This window comes from Balaenoptera musculus, chromosome X (genome assembly GCF_009873245.2).
Source record: "Balaenoptera musculus isolate JJ_BM4_2016_0621 chromosome X, mBalMus1.pri.v3, whole genome shotgun sequence".
NCBI classification, from domain to species: domain Eukaryota; kingdom Metazoa; phylum Chordata; class Mammalia; order Artiodactyla; family Balaenopteridae; genus Balaenoptera; species Balaenoptera musculus.
Window position 1 is genome coordinate 127,327,801 of NC_045806.1, and position 25,372 is coordinate 127,353,172.

Below are 25,372 nucleotides of genomic sequence, written 5' to 3' on the forward strand. Positions count from 1 at the left end.
CGGAAGCTCTGCTGCTCCCCCTCGGGGGCCCCGGCCCGTGTGCAGGAAGGGCAGACAAGGAGTCACTCGGGCAGCGCCCGCTGAGCACCAGACGGAGGAGCCGCCCCTCGGGTGACGCCGGGCTCTCCTGCGGGGTTGACATCCCGGGGGCTCTCCGGGCTCTGCGAGCGCTCAGGGGTAGGTGCTCAGCCCTGGCCAACCGTCCAAGGAGGGTAGCGGCTGGCGACCTGCCAGGCCTTTGACCCGGTCCCCTGTCCGCTGGTTGGGGAGAAGGAAGGTGACCTGGTCTCCACACAGGGAGTCGGCAACAGGTGCCCAGGGAGCCCCTTGGCCTGTGGCCTGCGCTCTGGCCATCATGGGGTCTTCTGTGGGCAACCTGGCCCTAGTCCAGCTCAGTGCCAAGGCCACAGCCCACGGAACTCTGAGACACGGGAGCCAACGGGGAAGCAGAATCCCGCTCGCGGCAGGCCCTGCGAATAAGAGGCTCCCTGAGGGTTTTGGTGAGCCCTGTGGGGCCCAACTTCCCACCTCAGGCATCCTCCTGCGTGAGCCCCAGACACAGCAAGACGGCAGGTGGTTACTTCAAAAAAGGTCTTTTAATTGTTCAAAATAGCACAAAACGACATCGCACTATGGTAATATTGAGTCACGGGGGTTACTCTACAATAGGTGAACGAGCTTACTGTTTCCAGAAACGAGAGATCAACGGGTGCTCGGGAATAGGGATGGGGGAAACAATGGGACCAGGCGGTGGGCTCCAAGGTGACTAAACATGACGTTTTCCACAGCGAAATATACTATAATACAACAAAAAAAATCACAGGCCCCAGAGGGCGTGGGCCAGGGGCGGGGGTTTGCAGAGGCTGGGGTCCCCCCGGCCACAGCTGCGTCTCCAGGGCAAAGGGGTTTTGAAGAGACCGGCTGGTCATTTCAAATCCTTCTGTGCGACCCGCCTGCAAGTCTCACTCATTGCCTAAAGCTTGGGCATGGGGCAGCAAGCTGTCACTAGCCATTCCAAGCAGAGCCCCAAGCCCACCAAGCCTGGCCCTAGGAGGATGGGCCCAGCTTGGGGACTGCACTGTCCCCAAATTCACAGAATCGGTGGCACCACACAACTTGCCCTCCCAGGCTGCCTCTGAGGCCAAGTTCCCCTCCATCATGCACCAGCTTTGCCGAGAGAGGGCGGCTGCAGGAAGTGGCAGTTGTGGGTGTTGGATGCTCTAAGCGGTCATGCCAGGGAGCGAGCCTGGGGGTCGTAGAGAGTGCTGTGAACCCAGGGCTGGGTGTCAGGCCGCGGCCCCCACCCCCACACCATCCTCCTCAGCAACCTGACTGACCTCGGGCTCTAGCGGACTCTCAAGCTCAAGCCTCTAGGTGTGGAGCAACTGCCCGTGGGGAGGGAGGTTTGACAGCTCACCCTCCTTTGTCCCAGAGGCCTGGGGACAGGCAGAGGGGCAGAGGGCAGGGGCCAGAAAGAGGAAACCCGGCTGGGCAGCAAACACCAGGCCCACAGGGGAGATTCCATGCCTCTCCTACCCTGGCTGCCCCAGCTTCTCCTCCAGAAAGATCCCTGCCAAGGCTTAGCCAAGGAGAAAAAGAGTTTTAAAAAAAGGGGAAAAAAAAAAAGATACACATTCTGTACACATCTAACAACAACAACAAAAAAAAGGGACAAAACCCCACACGCTAAGGCTAAAATTACAATAAAAATGTTAACTCCGTCAATTTCAACTTAAAAAAAATACAACAAATGCAGCAGTCGGTGATGTGGCCCCTAGCTCCAACCCCAGAGAGGCCGAAGCCAGGTCCGTGGGCGGCTGCTCTACGCCCCAACTGGGAGTCGGGAGGTTTTCAGAGAGCACTGCTCAGGCCACCACGGGTTCCTTCTCCACCTCTTTCTTTTTCTTTCTTTCTTCTCTGTTTTCAAATGGGAAAGAAAAGGGAAGGGAGAAAGAGGTGGGTGTACGAAGGCCTCTGAGAAAACGTGTCAGCTTCCCACGGGAGTGCCAGGCAGGGCGGGGTGGGGGAAGCGGAGGGGCAGGCGCGCGTTAGGTGGCGGGCAACACTAACGGAAGAAGATGCAACAGAACCAGACACACACCCAATTCAGGGTGCGGAGGCGGGGGAAGGGGCCCGGGGGGCACCTCTCCTCGGCTTCCACGCCCACCCCCCACTCCTGGGGCCTTGGTCCCCTGGCAGGCGCTGGGCGGGGAGAGGAAGGGGGGCTCTTCCACATCTGCCTTCTGCTTCCTCCCCACAGCAATGGTAAAATGTGCTTTCTCAAGATTATTGTTAAAACAGAGAGAGAGAGAGAGAGAGAGAGAGGGAGAGAGAACGGCAGCCGCTGGCGGCTCGTGAGGGCGAAGTGAGCGCCGGGTGGGTGGGGCGGGCAGGCCCGGGCGGGTGGCGGTCCTGAAGCAGAGGGGGGTCTGGAGAAGCAGCCAGGCGCAGGGCAGCTGCCTCTCACTGACCGTCTGCCTTCGATTTCTTTGGAGCAGATTTCCTTGGGAGACGGGAGGCAAAGGCAAAGCAAAAGCGTCAGCGTGGGTCCCGACGGCGAAGCGAGTGGGACTCATGGGGGCTCCGGCTGGGCCCTAGCGGGGCGTCGTGCCCGGTAAAGCAGCCGCCCTCGCTTAAGGAGAAGCCGGGCCCTACCGTCCCCACCGCTCCTTCCTCCCGGGATCCGCCTACCCCTGGCCTCAGAAGGCTCCTGAAAGGCACTCCCCGCTTACATTTCTGGAGAGGACATGGGCCGCTTGCTGGCCGGCTTGGCGCCAGAGCTGTCTTTACTGGTTTCTTAAAGGAAAGAGGCAACAGTGAGCGAGCAGCTCAGCAAGGGAGGTGAGACGGCTCCAGTGGCGAAGCTGAGGGGACGAGAGCGGGGACGACGCCCGTGGCCCCCCCAACCCCGCGCAAACTCTGACGGAGCAGCCCGAGGCCTCGGCTCCCCAGCCCGTGCCTCCTGCTGCAGGCCCCCTCCTGCTGCAGGCCCCGGCAGCCCTTCCCGCCTCGAGCAGCTTTCTCTGCACCCGCAGAGGCGGCGAGTAGCCCTCCACTCCGAGACACCGCCCCAGGGCCCTAGGCCATCACCCGCCCCAGAACATAAAGCCCCCAAGTCCAGCTTGGAGCCGGGTGGTCCCGGCGACGCTCGTGGGGCTTTCCCCCGCCTCCCCGCAACCTCTCCCTGGAGCTGCCCAAAGGAGCCCAGTGAACAACACCCACCTTGCAACCACCTGACTTGGGTGGCTGGGCCGTAGCCCTTCTCATTGCGGGCAGCGATGCGGAAGATGATGGCGGGCTTGGTGGTGTAGTCGATGTGGGCGTTGGAGAGGCTGGAGGACTGCACGAGGCAGGAGGGGCTGGGCCCACAGTACACCCGCATGAAGGCCAGCTGCGCCGGGGTGGAGCTCTTGGGCTCGCCCCCAGCCTGCGAGCTCTGGATGGCCAGGTACACCGAGTACTCGATGATCTTGCCGGAGGTCACAGAGGGCGGCTCCCAGGTGAGGTGAGCACCGTCTGGACTCTGGAACCGAGGGGGCAGAGACCAAGCTGGGCCATCTTCGGCCTTCGTGACTCACTCCCACCCCACCCGCCCGGGTACAGAGGGCCTAGAATGCTTGGAAGCCTCCTCCGGAACTGAGCGCTCATACTTCACCCCTCCTCCTAACACAACAAAGCTACTTCAGAGCAGAGTTCGAGGAGCTCCAAAGAGATGGCTTCTTCTGCCCCCACCTGGAAGGCAGCCAGACGCAACGGCACAATAAAACGAACGGGACTCCGAACAGCCGTCCTAGCCCTGCTCTGCCACCTAACGTATGGCTCGTCGTTCAGCATCTTGGTGCCTCAGTCTCCTCACTGGGGGCTTAAGGATTAGATGAAAGAGCACGTGGGGCACGGCACACAGTGTGTCAAAAGGGGGAGGTGGCGGCTGGGGCCCGGGGAGGGACTTGCCCTTGTCTCCCTGGCAGTCGCTGACAGAGCCAGGACCAGAAGCCTCACCCCAGAGCCAGCTGGCTCTGCCCACACCTTGGGGCCCCCTCCCGAGTCACCCCCGCCCGGGCCAGCACAGAAGAGGGCGCCGAGTGCACGGACTTAGCCGAGGACAGAGGCTGATCCAACGGCGAGACTCACTTTGCTGATTTTAATGGCACAGGGGGCCCCTGGGAAGCCAGGCAGACACGTCTTAAAGGCTGAGATCTCGCTGAAGGGCCCCCGGCCGCAGGCGTTGATCCCAGCGACGCGGAACTTGTAGGCAGTGCCAGGCTGCAGCTCCTGCTTCTTCAGCTGGTTGTAGTCGGGCACCGTGCCCGAGTCGTCCTGCGGGAAGAGGCCAGGCGAACGGGAAGGGAGAGACGGTAGTGACATGAGAGGGCTGCTGGAGCGTGGCTCTGGGGCCAGCAGAGGAGTTTTCTACCCTGGGGACGATGCAGGTCCACACGGTGGGGTGGGTGGGCCGGGGAAAGGGCAGCCACGGCAGCCCCTTCACGACAAGGCGGGGGACAGGGTAAGGTGGGCCGGGGCTGGGCTTCACTGCCGCTTCAAGGGTCGCAGGGAGAGAGAGGGGGCAGCCCTAAGACAGGCATGCCCCCGGGGAACTTCATAAATTCCTACCCACCCGGGGGTCTCAGCTCGCGGGGACACTTACATCCGACGGGGCAGCGTCATCGGGTGGCAGGAAATAGTGTGTTACCATCACGTTGGTGCCTTTAATGACCCCCACATCAAACCACTGGTTCTCTTTCTTCACGGGGGCTTTGCTGGGCGGGGGTGGTAGGTCTGGCTTCTGGAAGTCAGAGAGGGGAGAAGAGATCAGGCCCTCCACCCTCGGGGCCCAGATGCTGCACCCCACCCCCGAGTCCCCGTCACTCCAGACTCACTACGCCCAGGGACTCGATGCCATTGGCCACTTCCGTCAGGGTAGCCGCGGCCTGCAGCTTCGCGGGACTGGCGACCACGACTGGCTGGGGGGCCACAAACGTGTTGGACGGAGCCAGGCCTGGGAGTAAAGACGGCATCAACAGGAAAGGCCCCGGAGACCTGGCTTTTGCGTGGGAGCCCTTCCCTCAGGCTAGAGAACACGCCCGCCTCTGCATGGAGGGGCCCGGGACCAGCCCCCCCCCCCACCGCCCCGAGACTTTCTTCCGCAACCAACCGAGTTCCCCGGGGGAGCAGGGCCCCACTCACTCTCAGTGGCCGTGGAGGGCAGCAGGGCCACGGTGCTGGGCGCAGCCCCGGCCAGCTCGTTCAGGCAGTTGCTCTCGATGGCCGGGTCGTTGAGGCTGTCGGCAGGGGCCAGCGCCTCCGTGGGGAGGTGGTGCTGCTGCTGCTGGGCCTGCGCCTCCTGCAGCTGCTGCTGCTGCACCAGGGCGGCCAGCTCCTGCTGTGTCAGCACGATGGGGATGGTGGTAGCCTGGCCCTCCTGGCCCTCGGCCGACAGGTGGCTCAGTTCCGCCTGCGTCACAGCGGCCGCCGCCTCCGACGTGTCCATGGGCTCCCCGGTGCCTGCTCCAGGTGGAGACAACTTCTACTTAGGAGGAGCGGCAGGCGGGAGAGCCCAGCCCCGGCTGCCCACGGTCACCGCCCTCCCGGAGCTAGGGGCAGCCCCCGGTGGGCGCCGGACCTCAGAGCCTGTCTCTCAGCCCTCGTCTCCCCTGCCCTCCCCCACCCGAGAAGCCCCGCTTCCTTCCTGGGCGCCCAAGTCAGCCTGCCCGCCCCGTTGCCCTGGCGGGAGACAAGCCTCCTCTTCCCAGGCTGCCTGTCACCGGGGCCCGCCAGCCAGGGCTGCCAGCAGGGAGGCTCCAGAACCCCGGTCCTCACTCCTCCCGAGGAGTCCGTCTTCCCCTCGGGGCTCCCACCTACACTTAACCAAAGACAGTGGGGTGACCCACCTACCGTGCCCCCAGCACCTACCCATGACGGCCTGCTGCGCAGCCTGGAGCACGGCCTGGATGGCCAGGGCCTGGGCTTCCTCTGTGGCCGCGGCCTGGGCGGCCGCTTCAGCGGCGGCAGTCACCGCCAGCTCCTCGGGTGTGAGCCCCGTTACCATGAGGGTGGTGGTGCCCGCCTGGGCCTCGGCCATCAGCTCTTGGGGAAGTGACAACTGGTCTACTTCGGACTGCGTGGGCGGGGGCGGCTGGACCACCACAGTGGCTACCATGGCTGAGCTGGCAGGCTCCTGGCCTGAAGACGGGTCCCCTGTACTGCTCAGATCCACGGCGGCCTGGAGCTCGGGGGCCTGGGAGGCTGACAGGACCTCGGCGGACTCCCCCATCAGGGGCGCGGAGGCAGGCTGCAGGAGTTGCCGTGGCGGAAGCTGCTGGCGAGGCCCTGGTGAGGCCTGGAGCTCCTCTGGGGGCTGCAGGATGTCAACAGCAGAGAAGGGCATGTCAGAAGTTTCTGTGTTGGCTATGGTCACTGTTATCGTGGCCGGGATGGGGACTTCGGTGGTCAGAGCCCCTGGGGTAGTCTCGGTCACTGATGAGATCTTCTAGAAAGGGAGAGAAGCCCCTGTCAGAGGGGAGGAGCGGGAGGCCAGAACCAGGCAGACCTTCCTCTTTTCCCTGTGGGCCAGGATCTGCATTCCCCAGGGGCCGCCACGACCCCATCTGATGAGCAGGGGCGGTAGGTCACTGAGCAGCGGGGAGCGTGGCAAGGAGTAGAGACCCTCGACCTGCCGGCCAATTTTACGCTGTCCTCACAGAGGTCTCCCGGCCTCGCCAAAGGGGCCCCCAGACTCCCGCTGTGCCACTCTTACAGGCGACAGCCAAGTAACAAGCCATAGGAAACAGCTACAGAAAGAAAAGCGCCCACAAGACACCCACCAAGCCTGGGGGCCTCCTGCGCCCTGCCTTGTCAGGCACGAGGCTGCCCTTCTATGGTCTGGAAAAGGAACCAGGAGTGGCGTGTGCCTGGAGCGAGAGCGACACCTGGTGTCCAATCCTGGAACAGCGCGGGCCCGAAGTGCGGCGGGCGGCAGGGAGGCAGGCAGAAGGGGGCCCTCCGGGGGCTCTTACCGGCACCGAAGGGCCAGGGACCGGTGTGGACTGTGTCACAGTGGTCACGGCCCGTGTCAGCGTGGAGGACACCGTTGTCGTGATGGGACTGGAACTGGGGATGTTCACGCCGTCACCCTGGGTGTTCTCCACCTCTCCCTGGTCGCTGGCAGGCGGCGGGGGGTCTGCAGGGGGCAAGCAGAAAGCGGGTGACAGGCCCCTCTCCAGCAGGGTTTCCACCCAGCTCTGCCAGCAGGTGACACCATCGCCCAGAGGACCCGCCCAGGCTAGTAAACCGAGCTCCGCGGAATCAAACCGAGGGCCTCTCGCTGGGGCCTGGGCCCCGGGGGGGCACGGGTGCCAGGCTGGCTGTGTCCACCTACCTTGGTTGGAACTCATGTTGGAGGTGACAGTGGTGGCCGTGTGCGTGGTGCCTGTCTCGTGGGTCTCACAGGGGGGGTTGGAGCACACCCTCTGCGTCGGGAAAGGAGCCAGCAACGAAGCTCCAGCCTGGGGGGTAACTGTGGGCGGTGCCGCCCCCTCCAAGGCGGACTCCAGGGTTCTGTGGGAGGGCGCGGCGTCGGGGAGCAGGGCGCCCATGCTGACTGACATGGTGGTACCGGTGGAAGCCGTCTGGTGCGTTTCACAGGGGCGCCCGGCGGGGGGCTGCTGCCCACCCTCTGGCTGGCCCGCACCCCCGGTGGACGTGGCGGTGGTGGGCGTAGGGGTGGTGCCCGTCTCGTGGGTCTCGCACGGGGGGTTGGAGCAGACCTGCGTCACGGTGGCCGAGGAGCACAGCAGCGCCTCCAGGGCCTTCGCAGTCACAGCGGCGCCAGGCGAGCTCTCGTACCCAAGCGTGGGCATCCCCTGCACCTCACTGGGTTCCCCGGCACCCACGGTAGAGCGGGCTGTGGTGGCGGTGTACGTCGTGTGGGCGTGATGCACCTCCGGCTGGCGCCCCACGGACACCAACGGGCCCAGGCCAGCTAGGGGGCCACCCTCACCGCCAGGCCTGACCTGGGTGCTCACAGGGCCCAACTGCACGAGCGTGGCGCCACGGCCGCCAGCCTCCAGGGCCAGGCTTGGTCTGAAGAGCGGGCCAGCTGAGCACGGGGCCCCGGTGGCCATCACAGTCATGGTCGTGCTGGTCGCGTTGGTCTGGCGGGTTTGGCACGAGGGCTTGACAGAGCCCTGGGCTCCCTCTGACGCCCCGGCAGCCATGCTGACCCGGACCACGGCGGGCACGGCGCTTGCCACACAGGTGTACCGGACGTCTCGCCGCTGCCCGGCTCCGATGCCCGACATGGCAGTGGTGGCTGTGCTGGTGGTGCCCGTCTCGTGGGTCTCGCACAGCGGGTTGGAGGTGGCGGTGGTGGCCGTGTTGGTGGTGCCCGTGTCGTGGGTCTCGCACGGCGGGTTGGAACAGACGCGAACCACGCTGCCGTTCTGCTGGCCCACTGTGGAGCTCACGAGAGAAGCAGCTGCCTCTTGTCTGTCGCAGACAAACTGCACTTGGGTGGGCTGCGGGTGCCCCCCGAGATTAGCCACGACGGTGGTGGTGGCCGTGTTGGTGGTGCCCGTCTCGTGGGTCTCGCAGGGCGGGTTGGAGCACACCAGTGTCACAGTGCCGGGCTGCACGTCACCCTGGCCTGAGTCAGCGATGGTGACCGTGGCCGTGGGCTGTTCTGTAGTAGGCGAGGCCAGAATGGACACGGGGAGGTCGTGCACAGGCTGGGCCTCGACCCCGCTGGGCGCTGTGATCAGAGTCACCTGGGTAGGCTGGGAGACAGGCTGGGCGACAGGCCAGATGGGGAATTAGTGCAGCATCCCCTATGCTGGCCGGGACCACGAACTTGGCTCCTGAAGCAACAAAGCTGGCAAATCTGGGACCTGCTTACCCTCTGACCCCAAGACACTGACTCTCTCAGGGACCAAGGAGGAGGTACTGCGTCACCTCAAGGGCCACAGGGACTGGGAAGGGACTGGGAAGGGACTGGGAAGGGGCTGGGCGGGGGCAAGGCCCGGGCTGGGAACCCTGCTGACCCCAGGCTGTACCAAGGCCAGCCACAGACGCTTCACCACTTCACCAGGAATTCAGCTTACAACGTACGAAGAGAAAGATGCTATATGCACCCCAAAATGAACTGTCATACCCTCTACAGTATCACGAAAGAAAAAGCCTAGCGCTCAAAAACTAAAAACGGCTGAAATATATTTTCTCAGCACAACACGCTATCAGACGGTGACTGAAGAATCGCGATTACGTGGCTACAGGGAAACTGTCCTACGGGTGCCACACACGGGAGGGAAAAAAAGGACCCAGCTGCACATGGCAGCAGAAGGAAGCCTGGAGAGGATGGCCCCCAACGTGGAGACCGGAACCCTCAGGCTGGGCCCGCGCTTTCACGTGCTCTCCCGGCCGCTCTACCTGCATGGTGATGGTGGGGGTGGTGAGCCCGCCAGCCGCCGTCAGCGTGGTCTGCGCCGCCGACACGGTGATGGCAGTGGGGTTGATCACCTGGCTCGAGAGGGTGGCGATGGTGCCCAAGGTGGTGATGGGTGTGGCCAGGGAGGCGCTGGTGCTGTGGCCCCCGGCCCCGGCGAGGCTGGTGGACACGGTGCCTGTCACGGTGCCTAGGGTCGTGACGCCTGAAGGCAGGGAGGGAGGCGGGGGTGGGATGTGGGAGGAAGCCTGCTGTTGGTGCCGCCTTCCCGGCAGCTTTTCTCCCTGGGCACGTGGGGCCGGGGCGCAGCCCGACTCTGCCCCACTCCCCCGGCGGCCTACACACCTGTTGTGCCCTTCACGACCAACGTGGTGACAGCCGGCTTGACAGCGGAGACGGTAACGGGGGTGACCAGGCGGACGCCGCCCATGGGCACGGTGCGGAGGATGGTGCCCGGCTGGCCGGGGGCGCCCTTCAGCACCACCTGGGATGCCAGAGGAAAGCAGCCCCACGTCACATGCGGGCTGGCCAGACCCTGCGCTGGCCCTCCCAGGCCCCACGGGAAGACCCATGTGGCCTGCTGGGCTCCCGGACTGGACCCTGGGGTGAGGAGACAGCCAGGCACACCATACCTGGGTCACTCCTTGCTGCCCGTGGCCAGTGGCGATTTTGGGAACAGCAGTGATGATTTTGGCGGGGGCTCCAGTTCCGGAAGTCATAACCTTGGTGGTGATAATGGTGATGGGGGACTTGATGCCGGGACTGCTGGTTACACCTGGAGGAGAGGGAGGCAGCCTGCCTTCAGGCCGGGCCACAAGGGACAGCGCCGGCCTCCCACCTGGGCCTGCTGCCGGGTCCCGTTTCTCTTGGGCCCCCTTTCAAGCAGTTACTCCTGCTGCCCCTTGATTAAAACAAAGAAGTACCAACTGTAGCCGTACCCCTGCTACCTCCCGACATATCTTAAGGAAAAGGCAGGGAGAGGGTGAAAAAGAGGGGAAAACCAGAATGGAAACACGTCGCAGCCCGCCCTCCATCTGCCTGCCTTTTCCCTCCTGACATGGCCCCTCACCAGCACGCTGGAGGAGGCCCCTACCCGTGGCGCCCGCCTGCGTGATGATGGCCGACATGGGGATGGTCTTGATGATAGTGGTCGTGCCGGGCTTGGTGGTGCTGGGGGACACGCTGCTGATGCCCAGGATGGTGGGCTTAGTCCCTGCCCCGCTGGCCTGCGTGGTAGTGATGATGGTGGTGGGCTTCCCATCTGCTGATGTCACCAGCTTCAGGATAGTCCCGGCTGGCAGGGGCCCTTTGGTCTGTAAGGGGAAAACACGCAAAGCGGGGGGGTTAGGTGAACCGGCATCATTGTCAAGATGGGAAATGTTTTTTTTAAAAAATTTTAATTGAAACACAGCTGACCCACAACGTTGTGTTGGTTTCAGGTGTACAGCTACGTGATTCAGTTGCCCCCTTTTTATCTATCCACCCTTTTTAGAAGGATGGCAAGTTTAACGGTGACTCTGGTCTGGCCGGTCTCCCCTGGCAGCCCAAGCAGCTCAGAACATTCTGAAGACCCAGGGTGACAGGACCAAGCAGCAGGACCTTCTGTGCCATCTGTGCTCATGGGATCATGTCTAGGCAGGGACGCCAAGTTCTAACCCCAGGCCAGCGCCCACTCTTGCTTGTGTCACAGTCTGGGGCCCACGAGCTCACCTGGATGATCTGAGTCACCGGGCCTGTAGACGCCTGGCCTGTGACTGCAGAAGTCTGAACTGGTTTGGTCTGGACCACTGACATCACTTTGCCTAAATTGGAAATCTGAAAAGGAAGAGAGAGAGCATAAAGAGTGATCCAGAGACCAGTCAAGGGCACGGCCTGGGCTGGGCTCTCCTGGCACCCATCACTCACCAGAGCACTGCCTCCTGGGACAGAGATGGGGCTCTTCACAAGGGTGATGGTCTTGGTGACCCCACCCACCACTGTGGTCACCACCTGTGCTTGCTGGGCCACTGTCACAGTCCCCGACTTGTGTACTGTGATGATGGGGCGGGTGGACGTGTTGGCGGCAGAGGAGACAGACGTCCCCACCTGGGCGGCTGCAGTCTTCAGCATTCGAGTGGCTGGGTTGCTCACCTGGAGGGAGCAGAGAAGAGTGGTGGGGGGGGCAGAGAGTGCACCAGCCTCTGCCTGGAATGGCGGGGCGGAGGTGCACAGCAAAACTCTAGCCTGCCCTGCCCCATGCGTGCGTGCGTGCGTGCGTGAGCGCGTCCCCAGCTCAGTTTGGTTTACCTTCCTTCTAGCAAAGCAAGGGACGCTGGGCCGGCAAGTCTAGCCTAAGGCTGCCACACCCCTATGGCTGCCAGCTTATTCCACAGCCCACAGCAAACGCAAGTTACGGACCTACAGCCTCTGTGGGTTGGTCCAAAGCCCGGAAGGAGTGACCGCTGTCTGATCACCGTGCCCAGAAGCCCCCGGCCCCAAGGCTGAGAACCAGGCCCAAGGGGTGCTCACCATGACTGGCGAGGAGGCCACCTTCACAGTGGCTGGGAGGGTGGTGGTGCCAGGCGTCACGGCCACAGTTTTGACGATAGTGGTGCCGGCCGGGACGCTCAGCACCGTGGGTGCCGAGGAAGGAGGGATCTTCTGGGTGGCGGCAGCCGCGGCTGCCAATGCCGCCATGCCACTCATCTGCGGGCTACTGCCGATGACCTGCAGCGGGCGCAGGGAGCGTGAGCCCGCAGGGGGTGCCAGGCCCGAGGCCACCGCACTCCATGCTCCATGGCCTTCAGCAGCACCCGGCCGGCTCGCCCTGAAGCGGCACCTCTCAGCGTCAGGACTGCCGGACCCTGCTCTACTGACCCCAGACGTGGACGCCTACCACCGACGAGGCACAGCAACCCGCCGGCAAGAGCTGCCAGTAGTTCTGGATCTTTCCTAAAGACCTCGGAGACAAATACAGCTCTCTCCTCGTGGGGCTGAGTCAAGCCCCAGCTGGCTAGATTCTCCCCTCAGGCTCCAGGACAAGAAAACACACATTTAAAAGGCCCTTGAGATCAGATGGCAGGGAGGTCGTCGTGAGGCGTGAACTTATTAATCCTTAAGTTAGTGACGAGCGGTCGCCCCATCAGCGCTTTACGGGTCCAGGATGAACGGGGCTCGAACCCCGTCAGCGCGCCACCGACCACCAGGAAAGTCCCACCCCGCCCCGGCTCCTCACCGTCCCCTGGGCGCTCTGCGTAGGCACGACCATTCGCACGCCTGCAGGAAGAGAGGTCACGGTGACGGGGGCTTTCCCAGCCTGGCTGGCAGGTCGCATGGTGACTAACGGGGTTCCTGTTGTAGCCTGAGGACCGGTCACTTTGAGAACAGCGGGGACACCTGGCAAGAGAAGGCGCAGAGGTGAACAGCTTCCGTGACCTGCTTGTACTTCACATCTGGCCCTTCCACACACCCTCAGGGACAGCCTCCAAGGTCGGGACCGGGGTCCCCCGCCACCACTTGGCCACAAGCCTGCACTAATGGCCACCAGGTGTGCCGTCTGTCTAGCGGTCCTCACTCAGGCACGTGACCCCCTGGTGGGCTGGATCCTGCCCTTGAGAGCCCGGCCCCTGGCTCACCTGGAGTCCTGGTTGCGGCAGGCACGGAGACCGAGCTACCAGGCACCGTCGGCAAAACCTGGATGGTGGTGGTGGTGGTCGGGGGTGCGGCGGCGGCTTGGGGCAGGAGTGTGATGCCTACTTGGGTCAGTGGCTGCACAGCAGGCGCGGCTGCTGCCGGGGCAGGGCTCTTGGGAGGGTTGGCAGGTACAGATGGGACTGGATTGGGTGTAGGGGAGGTGGCAGTAGCAGCCGTGGCAGGAATGTCATATTTCTGGAGCTGCAGAAGATAACTGTCGGCTGTTGCCACAGCCCCCCAGCTCACCTCCAGGGAGTTGGTGTTGGCTCGTACCAGCTGTACCCGGGCCGGGGGCGGTGGCTTTTCTGTAAGAGAGCACCGCTGGTGAGAAGGCGGCGGGAGAGACTTCAAGGGCGGGCATGGCAGCTCTCCTCCAGTTGGCCTTACCCGTTTCCAGGTACCAGAGGTCCTTGCAGCAGACCTGGTTGTTCCAGGCCTTTCGGTAGCCGTCACGCCCACTCCAAATGTACAGGCGGGTGTTGATGGCTACAGCACAGTGGCCGGCGCGGGCCCGGGGAATATTGTCCTCCAGCGTATCCATCAGGATCGTCTCCCAGGCCATGGTATCTGGGGAGGGCAGGACGTGGAGGTCAGCAGGGGGCAGAGGAACAGACAACCCCCAAGGGCTCTTTGGCCTTTTGCTGTCAGGGATGGGGAATTAAAACCAGGAAGTCATCAAAGATTACTGAATTAAGACAAAAACAAAAACAAAAACCACAACTCCATATAGCAAAAAGACCGTAAAAAATGATAAACCACGAACTACAAACTGGGAAAACTATGTGAAACACACAGCCAAAGGTTTCCCTTCTCACACATCAAGCAACACAAGAGCCTCTAGAAAGAGATGGGCGAAGAGGAACGCAAGTTACAGAAAAGGTGACAAGAGGATCCGAGGAAAAATACATACCCTCACTCCTGATTAAGGCAAACTTAACCCAGAAGGTGCCTGGCAGTTTGATGTTCGTGCTGGTGCAGCCAGGGCTCAGGGTGAGCCAGGGGAGGGAATGGGGGCTGCCCATGGGGAGAGTCAAGTGCCTACTGGGCTCCGCGAAGAGCGAACTGTTTGCCGGCCTGGCGAACACTGCCAGGGGCATCTGTGTGTACGGCAACATCCCTCTGAAAGCAAGTCTACCTCTAGGTCTTCCTCTTTGAATACAATTGCACTTGGCGAGAATGGTGCAAGGATACTCACGGAGCAGCGTCGGTGCAAGTTTTGACACCACGAGAGCAATTCAAAAGAATGAGGCCACTCGCCCTGCAGGGATGGGATGGTCTCCAGGACAGAGTAAACGCAAGGGTCAGGCGCTGCGCTGCGTAGAGCAGGCCGCTGTCCTGTTTCCTCGGTTTTAAAGAAACCTATAGGCAACGCTCGTGTATATAGCAAAGTCCCTGCAGGGTGGGTGAGAAACCACCAACAGGAGACAGGAGGGGTGCTCTGCGTGGTTACGCCAGGTACGAAGAGCCTATTCAAAAGACGCAAAGGAGGAGCGTCCCTCAGAGCGCTTGGACCAGTGGCTACTCCTTGCGGATTCTAGAGGCATGGCCTAGAAGCAGCTCGGCTCCCTGTGCTCCCCACACAGCTTTCAGGCCGAGGAGGCCGCTCTGAGCCCAAGCCCAAGGAGGCCATACCCAGGTTGAGACAAGCCAGTGTGTTGGTACACTTCCACTCCTTCTCGTGTGTGGCCACTTTGACGTCATCCATGACGAGAGGCACCCAGCCACCAAACACGTACATTCTGGGACGAGGGAGGGAAGAGTAGGAGAGGATTGTAGAGGAGGTGTCAAGCTAGAGGCCACCTCTTCCATCCAGAAAGTTCTGAACACGCTTGGTCCTCTAGCTCTCCCCAAGACGCACGCAGCTCTGGACGTGGCCCTCTCCTACTTGGTGGCTCAGCCCTCACAAGAACCGTGTCACCTCCAGAATGCAGAGCCTCGGTTTAGCTCACCTAAAGCTCACCTCAGTCCCCATCGTTCTTATATTCACTTTGGGACCTTGGCATTGACAAAAACACTCAGCTGCTGGCGGAGAGGACGGTCTGTGCCCCTCTACCCTCTGTCTTTTCTCAGTCCCCCAGGGTCATAATGGAAAGACGGGGCTGCCAAACGCCAGCCCAGCCAGAAAGAGGTCTCCTCAGGCCTTAAGGGTTGCTGGAAGGAAACTGCGAGCCCACGGGGGTGGGGGTGGGGGTGGGGGTGGGGTGGGGGTGGGGGTGGGGGTGGGGTGGGGGTGGGGGGTGGGGGTGGGGGTGGGGTGGGGGTGGGGTGGGGGTGGGGGTGGGGGTGGGGTGGGGGTGGGGGTGGGGGTGGGGTGGGGGGTGGGGGTGGGGGTGGGGTGGGGGGTGGGGGTGGGGTGGGGGTGGGGTGGGGGTGGGGTGGGTGGGGGTGGGGTGGGGTGGGGGTGGGGGTGGGGCGGGCGAGGAAGGGAAAAGCCGTGGCTGGCTGCTCACTTGTTTCCTATGGTCGTAGCCGAGTGGAGACTTCGAGGAAGAGGTGCCACCCCGCTGAGGCTGGGCTTATTCCACGTCAGCGTCTCTGTGCAGAGCAATGGGAAGGGAAGGTTACCCACACCAGGTCGGACACGGGCCCTCTGACCCACAGGATGTGCCCCGGACACGGGGAAGGCGCAGGGAGGCAGGTGCTGACCCAGCGCAAGAATTCCACACCTGGCCTCCCCACAGCCCATGGGAGGCCCTCCGATCACCAGGCTCTGGCGTTTCCCAAGCTGTGTCTACCGTCCTCGGAGCGTTCACTGAGCACCCTCTACGAGCCAGCACTGCGCCTGGGGCTGGGGTAGGAGCGGGGGGCGCACCTTCCGACTCCCCGTGAGACGCTCTCTCCCCCACGCCACCTCCGCCACCTCCAGAGCCGCTGCTGCTGGGGGTGCTGCTCCCGATACACTGTTTCTTTCGAGCGCCGATGCCGCCCCACGGGACCACCCAACCCTCCAGAGATGTGTGGTCGGCCACCTTCTCCCCTCAGCCTTCTTCAGGTCGAAAGCCTGAACTCCTCTCAACCGCTCCCGCTTCCCCACCTGCCGACCAGCCCGAGGAGTCCCCACGGCTCTAAGGGCATCTGCACATCCCCTCTGACTGTGACAGACCAGGGGGCTCCGCTCCTGGCACAGCCTGACCACTGACAAGTCGACAGGGACGGGGGCTACCTCATCTACACAGTTCCATTCTAGAAAGGCCTTTCCCTCTCCCCTCACTCTCCTGGAAGACAGCAGACCAACTCAGCCAACCGAGCCTTGCTCTTTCTTCAAGCAACGCCACAAGCTCGGGGCAAAGATGACAGCCCCAAATGGGTCTTATCCTGACCCTGCAGCAAGTATGGGGCTAAGGCGGGACACTCCCCTCCCCGTGAGCCCCAACTCAACACCCCACGCCAGCCGCCCAGCAGACCAGCTTCGCTCCGACACTACCGGAGCCGCCGCACCCACATCTTACCAATATCCAGGGTCCAGAGGTCCCCCAGCCTGCAGCCACTCATCCCTCCATAGATCACCAGCTTGGACTTCTTGTTGTCTTTCTCGGTGTAGACCACTGCAGTGTGAGACTCCCGGGGTGGGGGAAGGACGCCGTAAGTGATGGGAATGTCCCAGGCTACCACTCCGGAGCCTGGCCGCAGTTCCAGGATGTATAAGTCATTCAGGTACCTGGAGAAGTACAGTCAGTTACGGCAGGCCACCGGCTTCGGTGGGTGAACAGTGGACTCCTGGGGAGACAAAGGGGGCTGAGGCTGCACGAACGCCAAGATCTTCTACCTTCGCCCCGAAGGAAGGGCTACCAGAAGCTCCAGAGGAGGAGAGCGAGAAGAGGAAGAGCCGGATGGGGTGTGCCAGTCTGCCCTGCACACGAAGCTGGGCGTGATATGAGGGCCTCCCGGGTGAAAAGGGGGCACCATCTCAGAACTATCTCCAAACTTTAGAAAGGACAACACCCATCACGAAGGCTGCAGGCAGCAGATGCTGAGAAGCAAAGCGCCAGCTCTAAACTGGGTCTGAGGAGCAGGAACCAGCCCAAGGCAAGGTGGGTTTCTACCTCCTGGCCTAGCCCTCCTCCACGAGGCCTCCTCGGGGTTAGAAACCTCAGTGCTGGAAAGCTCCTTACAGGGCATCCAGTGCCACCCTCTTGTTTCACAAAGGAAAGGGACTTGGTACGGCAGGCTTGTCTGGTGTGCGGGCAAGCACCCGCCTTCATGGGACTCCACGTGAACAGGACAAAGCCTCACCTCGGAATGTTGTTCTTGGGGTCCTCGCTATCATTGGCCAGACCCCCAAACAGGTAACATTTGTTGCCCACAAGGGAGAAGCTGTGCCCGAGCCGAGGACACGGAGGGGGCCCGTTTTTGGGCGTCTTTGCTTTGAGTCTCTTCCACTCCCACCGGCTTGCCTGCAAAATCAAGACTCAGTGATTAAATCGGAGATGAGCCGGGCCATTGGCCGCACAGGGAAGGGCCGGTGGTGATGAGGGAGGGACCTGAAGGGAGTGAGAAGGTACTGGGTGGCATGGGGCCTGCCCCCGCCCCCGCCCCAACAACCAGGGCCTTACCTGGAGCTCATAGAGGTCGTTGCTATATTTGCCGTACTCCACCATCCCGCCAAATACCAGCAGGCGAGTCCCATCGCACACGAAGCCATAGGCTGCACATCCAGGAGGGATGTCCCCTCTCACGGCCGGGATGAACCACTGGTTGGTCGCTGGAGAACGAAAGTTAGCAGAAGTCAGAACGTCTCGGGAGCCCCTAGAACCAGGACCTCCACCCCTCTTCCTCCCCATATCCACCAGCCTTCAAAATACGGTCCAAGAAAGGAGGAGCTGAGGCAGTGCCTCTCTTCCCAAGGATGGGGGACTTTCTCCTTTTACCATCCAAGGGCTAGCCCTCTATCCAAGCCATCTTCCAAACCCCCTGGCCTCAGAGGCCACCTCAAAACAGCCTGTGGTCACCCTGCTTCTCATCACAGTCGTCTTAATTAGCAGGAAGTCACTGACCGAGAAAATTCATCAGCTTCTGGCAATGTGGCCACCTCCCGCCACTCTACAGGTCAGCGGAAAAAACGTCTAACACCCAAAATACCGTCCAGGGGCCCATGGCTGCACCTCTAAGTGGCCAAAAGAGCTAGCGGTGCAGGCCGGGAGGAGCAGCCCGCGGTACAGGCTGGGGAGAGCCATGGGGGTACGAATCAATCTCTACTGCTGTTTCCCGGGTGACGGTCCGGAGCAGCCCTCCCCCGGGCCCACCCCGCTCCCCGCTCCCCGCTCCAGAACACGGGCAGAGGTGGCAGCAGTCAGTGCAAGCTAAGCTGCCCAAAGCCCATCGCCTCTAGCCGGGCTGGGGCTCCCAACCTGCCCCCTGCTCTGCCTGGTATCCTTGCCCCTCCTGGGCCACCGCCCCCACGCCTGCCATGCCAGGTCTTCCCGGAAAAGTCCGGGGGCAAACGCTGCCCTCTTGTGAGGGATGCTTTCTGTCCTATGTTATTTGAAGGGCCATCCCCTAAAACATACACCACACTCTCTCCGAAAACCCCAAACCGGCAGCCAACTGCAAATCTGATTCCACGCCCCTCGATCACTTTTGGTCAAATGTAGGCAAGCGAATTGGGACTGAGGGGCCGGTGGGCAGGGCAAGGATCTGGGAGCGAACAGAGCCCCTGCCGGGGCGTGACAGCACTGCACACCCGGTCCCTGACCCTGACCCAGTCCGGGCTGGGTAACCCGACTCCACCTGCAGCTGGGCAGAGAGGCCTTGCCGCCGCCCAAAACACACCACACCTCCCGAGGTAAAGGTGCCCGGCTCGCGCTTCCCAAGTGTACACGTCAGTTTGCGGTGGGCCGTGGGTCTTGTCCTCAGTTCAGCAGTCAGCGGGCCTCCGGGACGCCCAGCGCCCCTCTCCAGGTCCCCTGCCTGCTCCGCACGCCCAGGACCCAGACCCCTGCGCTCCGCCTCGTCCTCCCACGCAGCGCAAAGACAAACCGAGAAGAGCAGCAGGTTTCCAGGCTGGAGCCATCAGCCCTGCCCGAACTGGGGGAGATGGCCTCCCGCGGTGCCCAGAAGGAGCTTCATCCAAGTTCCCCGGATAGAAGCCGACACAGACCTCTGAGCCTCCCTCCGTGGACAAAGGAACAGAGACCAGGAGAGGAAGTAACTTACCCGAGGTCACAGAGCCAAGCACACACACAGAGATGAGAACCTTGTCACCAACTTAAAGTGACTGCTAGGTGCCCACCTGAGGGCCGGGAGGAGGCTACACGGGTAACGGCAGCTCTCTCGTCACTTGCCACCACTGACTCAGCGGGCCGGGCTAGAGAGACCTGTGACGTCCTGACAGCTCACTCTACAGCACCCAAGAGGGGCTGATCTCATTCTAGAACACTCCAGGCTGGGCAGGGGCCCTCTGCACCGCCATCAGGAGCAGTCTGTCAGGCGGCGCAGTTTCTGGTCTGAAGCCAGAACCTGCCGCTCTTCATGTCACCTACAGTCCCAGTTCTACCCTGAGATGGCAGCTGCCCCCAATCTTATCATCTCTCGCTCATCTAGCGGGGCGGGCGGTGCATGACCCGACCTCCGGGTCCCTCCTTCTCCCTAGGCTTGGGCTTGTCGCCACTCTCGGCTGGGACGGGGGCCGAGGAAGGGAGGCCTGTACCCAGGAGGCGGGAGGTGGCCGAGCCCCCCCCCCCCCCAGCTGCCTTCCTGCTTGGCTGAGGCTCGAAGCGGGGGGGTGGGGGGGGGTTTCTCAGAAGAGGTGACATGGGAGTGGGGCCTTGAAGGTTGAACAGGACTTCCCGACAAGTGAAACCAGCCGGGCCGAGCAGGAAGTGACTGTGAGAGCAAGAAGGACCCGGAACGGAGGGGAAATGGGTTTGAGATAAGCTCAATTTAGCGACCAATTAGCTCCAGGGACAGAGGAACAGGGAGGTGTCTCCAAGGTGGTGGCCCGCACCCCTTAATTGAAGGGCGAGACAGCCCGACAGTCTCGGTGACGGCCTGTACTCTGCCTGACTCCACTGCCAGCCGGCAGGGTGACCCTGGACCTGTCACTTCCCCTCTCAGACCCCAATTTCCTCATGTGCAAAAACAAGGAAGTTCCACTAGATGTTTTCCAAGGCTCCTTCCGCCGGTATCAGTTGCAGACATTCGAGAACCACTGAGGCAGACAAGCCTTGGGCCACTGGTTTGGCAACCAGCCACACCCTCCCCTCACCAGGGCGCACCCCACTGTGTCAGGGCCGGGTCCTCTGGGTAATCCGCTTTGCTGTTGAAATAAAATTCCCCGAGGTCAAGGACAGTTGTTACCCTAAGATCTCCCAAAGGCCTGTGAAGTGTTCCACAGCCACCAAAGAGGAAGGACACACACTTTCTCACACACACCCTTCAAGTGCACACCTGCCACCCCCAGCCCCGTCACCCCCCCCCACCCCGATCTCTGAGCTGACCAAGACAGCGTGGCAAGCACATGCCCCCTGGAGCCCTTTGTCTTAGCAACGGGGAACTCTCTCCGAAGGGCGAGTCACTCTGAGCACTCATCTTGCAAAAGGAAAAGCACTAGAGAGTATGCTCTGACCTCATTTAAAACAAAACCAAGGGACTTACCTGGTGGCACAGTGGTTAAGAATCCGCCTACCAATGCAGGGGACACGGGTTCGAGACGTGGTCCGGGAAGATCCCACATGCCACGGAGCAACTAAGCCCGTGTGCCACAACTACTGTGCCTGCGCTCTAGAGCCCACAAGCCACAACTACTGAGCCCGAGTGCCACAACTACTGAAGCCCGCGCGCCTAGAGCCCGTGCTCCACAACGAGAAGCCACCGCAATGAGAAGCCCACGCACCACAGCGAAGGGTAGCCCCCGCTCACCGCAACTAGAGAAAGCCCGCGCGCAGCAACGAAGACCCAACGCAGCCAAAAATAAAATAAATAAATAAATTTATAAACAAACCAAAACCAAGGTAAGCGGGAGGCTGGCTGTCAAGACAGCAGCTAAGGATGCTGCGCAACTGCGCCACGGCTGGTGGGAGAGAGGCAACACCAAGCCTGTCTCTCTGAGAACAGCAGGAGCTCGAGGCTCTGTCAAATAGCAAACACTCGGTGAGGACCAGGGAGCTGGGTCAGCTAGCAGCTCTCCTGACAAGTCACCGAGGGAGTTCATCGGGCACTTTCCAAACTGCTACCCTGGAGGAATCCAGGGCTGCAGCCCTTCGGTAGGCTGGCTATCCTCTACCATACAACACGCCCTTGCAGACGGGGAATGAATTAACGCCAAACGGCTCAATTCATTTTAATAAACTAATGAATACGCAGAGGCCCCAGGAAGCAGTGGACTTTGGAGCTGATGGTAATTAGGCCCCTGCCCTACTTTCTAAAATTGTCTTTCCTTGCCAAGGAGCCTGCTCCAGGCCTTACGAGAATGAAGTTGGTCCAAGGAGTTTAGGAGGTTCTGCTCAGGCCAACGGCCTCTCTAAAAACAGCCCTGCCCCTCAACCTTACCTTACTGGGCTAATCGCTGCCGCTGCAGCTGTCTGATCTGGCACAGAGCACCACCAGCCAGCCCAGCCTCACTGGAGGCAACAGGTGCTCAGACCCAGAATGTGAAGGGTCACCGGCAACCCACCAGCCTCTGAGAATCAACTTTGTAGCGTCAACAACCTACAAGATGCAGAGAAAACTAAACTCTGTGCCTCGGGGGAGGCGGGGGTGGGGAGCACCCAACAGAGAGCCCAGCTCCAACCCTCGGCACTCCAACCAACACCTTATCCCAGAGCAACCTTAAAGCTGGAAGGAGGTGCCCAGACCCGAGGACACCGTACCGCCAGAACCCTGGGGCAGGATGGCTCTGGGGCCAAAGGAGCTCGCCAGATGAGATGGCGAGGGGGAGAGAGCTGGAAGGCGGCCCCCGGCCGCGGCTGGCCCGAACGCGAGCCCGAGCCGCGCAGGGCAGCTTCCTGACAGCACGCCGTCTGAGCCGGGAGGGGGTTTTCCGCAGGCCCGCCTCATCTCTCAGGCTGTGGACCGGACCGGAAGGCACGCAGGCCCACCGCTCCCGGCGAGAACGCCCGCCGAGCCCCTCCCTCCGGGCCAGGCAGGCCTGCGGGCCAGCGGCCATTCAACAGGCAGCTCGGGCCCAAGGAGGCGCCAGGTGTGCCAAGCGGGCCAAGTGGCCACCACGGGGAGGGGGCCGCAGGAGGATGCGGCTAAGCCCTAGAGACCTAGCGGGGACACCAGGCAACACGCCGAAGGCGAGCCAGCACGGCAGCAACACCGGAGACAGAGGCGTACGGCAGTCTTCAGCTATGACCAAACCTTGCTCCTCCCAACCACCCAGGCCCGGGGTCTGGCGGAGGCGTGAGAATGGGCAGGGGCACCTCCTCAGCCTGCTGCAGGGCCACTGGAATTAATTCACCTCTTACATCAAAGGATCCCAGATCGAGACAACAGGAAATCTGTAGAGAAACACTGGAGAAGTCAACGCTGCAAGAGGGAAGCAGCAATGTCGTCTGACCTGTGGGTCCCCAGGAGACGGTTACTCAGCGCAGCACACAACCCGCCCCCCTCCCCCAGGCCGGGATTAGGCTGCTCAACTCGGCCCCTTTTCCCGAGACGGCGACCTAATCTGTAATCTACAAGTTGTCATTTCTCCCGAAAGAGCACCAGAGATGAGGAAGAGCGGACCAGGCGCAGGAGGAGGGAGGGAGGGGGTGGGACTCTGCGCCAAAGGGACGCATCCGCCCGCCTGGCGGGGGTAACGGTGTCTGTCTGAAGTCACCACCGCGGGCGCCGCCCCCGCTCCCTCACCAGCCGGGATACAGGGTTCCTCTCCAATAAAGAAAAGCGCCTCTCAAACACATGGGAATCAGGGGTGTAAGAACGGGAAAAGGAGCAGGGAAAAGCAGAGATGCCGGGCAGAGCAAACGCTCTCGGAGGGGAGAAGTAGCAGACCGGTGCGGACGGAGAGGGGGAATAGGAGGCGGGGGAGAGGGCTGCAGGCGAGGGGAGGAGAAGGCGGGAGAGGGAGGAAGGAGAGAGAGGGAGGAGGGAACGAGGGAAGGAAGGGGACAGAGAGGGAGGGAAAAGGAGGGAGAGGGAGGAGATGGAGGGAGGAGGGAAAGATCCGAGAACCCAGCGGGCTTTGCACTCACCCGTGTTGTACACGTGCAGTTCGTCCACTATCCCCTCGTTGCCGCCGCCAAACACCACGATGAGCTCCTTGATGGCCACGGCGCGGTGGCCGTGGCGGGGCCGGGGCACTGGACCCGACCAGCCCACCACTCGCTTCCAGCGGGGCTGCAGGAGCACTGCTGGCGAGTTGGCGGGTGACACGGCCGAAGCCATAGTTCCGGGAAAGGGCGCGGTGGAAAAAAGTCACCAAGCGAGAAGGGAGGCCCCCAATTCCACTCACACACACCCCCCCCTTTCGTCTAAGGCGTCTCTCACAGAGAAGCGGTTCCTCACACAGCGGTGAACAGCTCCATGGAGGCCGCCATCTTAACTATTCTCCTTCTCTTCTACTCTTCCCCTTCTTCTCGCTCACCACGTCTCCTTAAGAGCCTCCTGAAGCTGTCGAGCGCCTAGACCCGAGAAGCTGGAGGCCGCCGAGTCCCGCCGCCCTGACTACTTGCCTGGGAGCTCCCACTTACAAGCTCGAGCGGGAGGCCGTGGGAGCCGCCATCTTGAGCCGCCTCTCTCTCCTCCCTTCCTCAATCGTAGCCCTCCCCCGCCGGAAATGGCGGAGCCCCGGCCCGGTTCCCACACCCCCCAAGTCTCCTGCACTGGCCGGCTTCCGGGGCGGGTGGAAATGAGCCACAAGCGCCGCGGTTGTCCCAGCCCCGCCGGAGCTCAGACCACAATTGTGGGAGCCGCCATCTTGAGACCGTCCCGCTTCCCCGCCCAGCGCTTAGTGCAGAGGCCGCTCCCTAAACAGCCTCGACACTTGTGAAGAATAGAGGCGCGCCGGAGGCCAGTGAAACGAGCTTGAGTTCTCGAGGGCTGCTCGGAGGCTCGCGCCGTACGGCTCGTGAAGTCTCGAGCGTCTCCCCTTAGTCCGCCTCTGCTGCTCAGGCTGCGCCTGCCGCCCTGGGAGCCGCCATCTTGAGACTAGCTCCCCCTTCCCCCCTATTCTCTTCCTCTTGGGTCAGTTCTTCCACTGCAAACCAAACGCAAGGCAGCGTCCGATCCTCGCTTCCCTCCTTATGACTCCTTCCCACAGGAGCCGCTTCAAAGAGGCAGAGTTAGGCCCCGAAGTGGCAACTGTACGGCAGGAGGAGCGGTAACGGCAGGGCGCTCATGCCTCCTCCCTGGGAGCCGCCATCTTGTGTGAAGAAGTAACAACTAAACATGGCGGCGGCGGCGGTCGGGCGAGGGGGCGGAGTTGGGCGACGTCACTGTTTCCCCCCCCATACCCCGCCCTCGCAGGCTTCTCCTCCTGGCCGAGGCCTCTTAAAAGAACCTCGCGCTGCCTCGCGGCGAGGGACTGGTGCCGCTGCGCGCTTGGCTTGGGGTCAGGCCGCGCTCGGGTCAAGCACAGGCGTCCCCAGCCTTGTGGCCGCCGAAGCGCGCCTCCACGCCTCCGCCCTGGGAGCCGCCATCTTGCCACTTCCCCTCGCCCGGCCGTCCGCGGGCGTCACTAGCGACTTTCAGCACAAAACAAAGATGGCGGCTGCGGCATCTGGGGAATGCCCGGATGAGAATGCCTCAGAAGCCGTTGGCCCCGCCCCCTTGGGAACTGCCCCCCGGGTCGCTGAAGGGACACACGCCAGAGGAATCGCTTTAACTAGCAGTGGGGACAGGGCACACAGGTTGCTGAGGGTGGCTGACGGAGACATTAGAGTCAGGCCTCGGACCGGGGAGCGGACGTTTTCCTGCTCCGCACGCCCAGCTGCCTCCGGAAAGGTGGCCCGAAGCCCGCCTCCAGGGGAGCCGGAGGCGGGGTGAGAGTGGGCGGTAACGCGGCCTGGCGCGCCACGCCGGGGGCGGAGCCCTCCCAGACTCCCAGGCCTGCTGTCCCGCCCCCACGCGGGGGCGCCGCCGCGACCGCCGGCGCCCCAAGAAAAAGAGCGGGGCTGCCGCGCGCCGAGCCGCCCGCCGCCCCTCCGGCTGTCGGGCGGGCAGCCAGGCTGGCGGCGCCTGAGGCTAGCGGGCGGGCGCGGGAGCGGTCCGCATCGCCCCGCGTCACCTCGCGTCACCCCGCCCCGCCTGCTTCCCAGGGCCCCGCGTCCCGCCCCGCGCGCAGGCGCACGGTCGCCTTTCGGGTCCGCCCTTTTTCGAGAT

At 62.6% G+C, this 25,372-nt stretch overlaps 1 protein-coding gene across 13 annotated transcripts; it reads right to left on the reverse strand.

Moving 5' to 3' along the window:
- Positions 1–581: 581 nt before the first annotated feature.
- On the reverse strand, positions 582–24,731 carry HCFC1 (host cell factor C1). Of its 13 annotated transcripts, XM_036839474.1 has the most exons (27): positions 23,245–24,729; positions 17,662–17,810; positions 17,342–17,502; positions 16,558–16,766; positions 15,559–15,643; positions 14,741–14,847; positions 13,496–13,675; positions 13,355–13,413; positions 13,051–13,108; positions 12,651–12,811; positions 11,945–12,142; positions 11,342–11,566; positions 11,147–11,251; positions 10,506–10,749; positions 10,069–10,211; positions 9,782–9,920; positions 9,421–9,641; positions 7,376–8,783; positions 7,014–7,177; positions 5,911–6,487; positions 5,185–5,505; positions 4,878–4,996; positions 4,646–4,783; positions 4,132–4,317; positions 3,223–3,523; positions 2,733–2,796; positions 582–1,917 (listed from the first exon to the last, which is right to left on the reverse strand). In XM_036839474.1, exons 1-27 carry the CDS (start codon positions 23,435–23,437, stop codon positions 1,866–1,868), a joined length of 5,967 nt encoding a protein of 1,988 aa, XP_036695369.1. In that variant the 5' UTR covers positions 23,438–24,729; the 3' UTR covers positions 582–1,865. The 13 variants fall into 13 exon arrangements, 12 of the variants coding, with proteins under 12 accessions (XP_036695369.1, XP_036695361.1, XP_036695365.1 ...); XM_036839466.1 differs by having other exon boundaries at positions 5,911–6,484; positions 13,051–13,413; positions 23,245–24,730; XM_036839470.1 differs by having other exon boundaries at positions 5,911–6,355; positions 13,051–13,413.
- Between the last annotated feature and the right edge of the window lie 641 nt (positions 24,732–25,372).

What these genes read in the sequence shown, in the direction of transcription:
- HCFC1 (XM_036839464.1), bottom strand. Translation starts at nt 23,437, where the DNA reads ATGGCTTCGGCCGTGTCACCCGCCAACTCGCCAGCAGTGCTCCTGCAG. An exon ending in CAACATGAGTTCCAACCAAG is followed by an intron (nt 7,178 to 7,375) that starts GTAGGTGGACAC and finishes TGCCCCCTGCAG; the next exon opens with ACCCCCCGCCGCCTGCCAGC. An exon ending in GCCCTCCACGGCCACTGAGA is followed by an intron (nt 4,997 to 5,184) that starts GTGAGTGGGGCC and finishes CTTTACTCCCAG; the next exon opens with GCCTGGCTCCGTCCAACACG.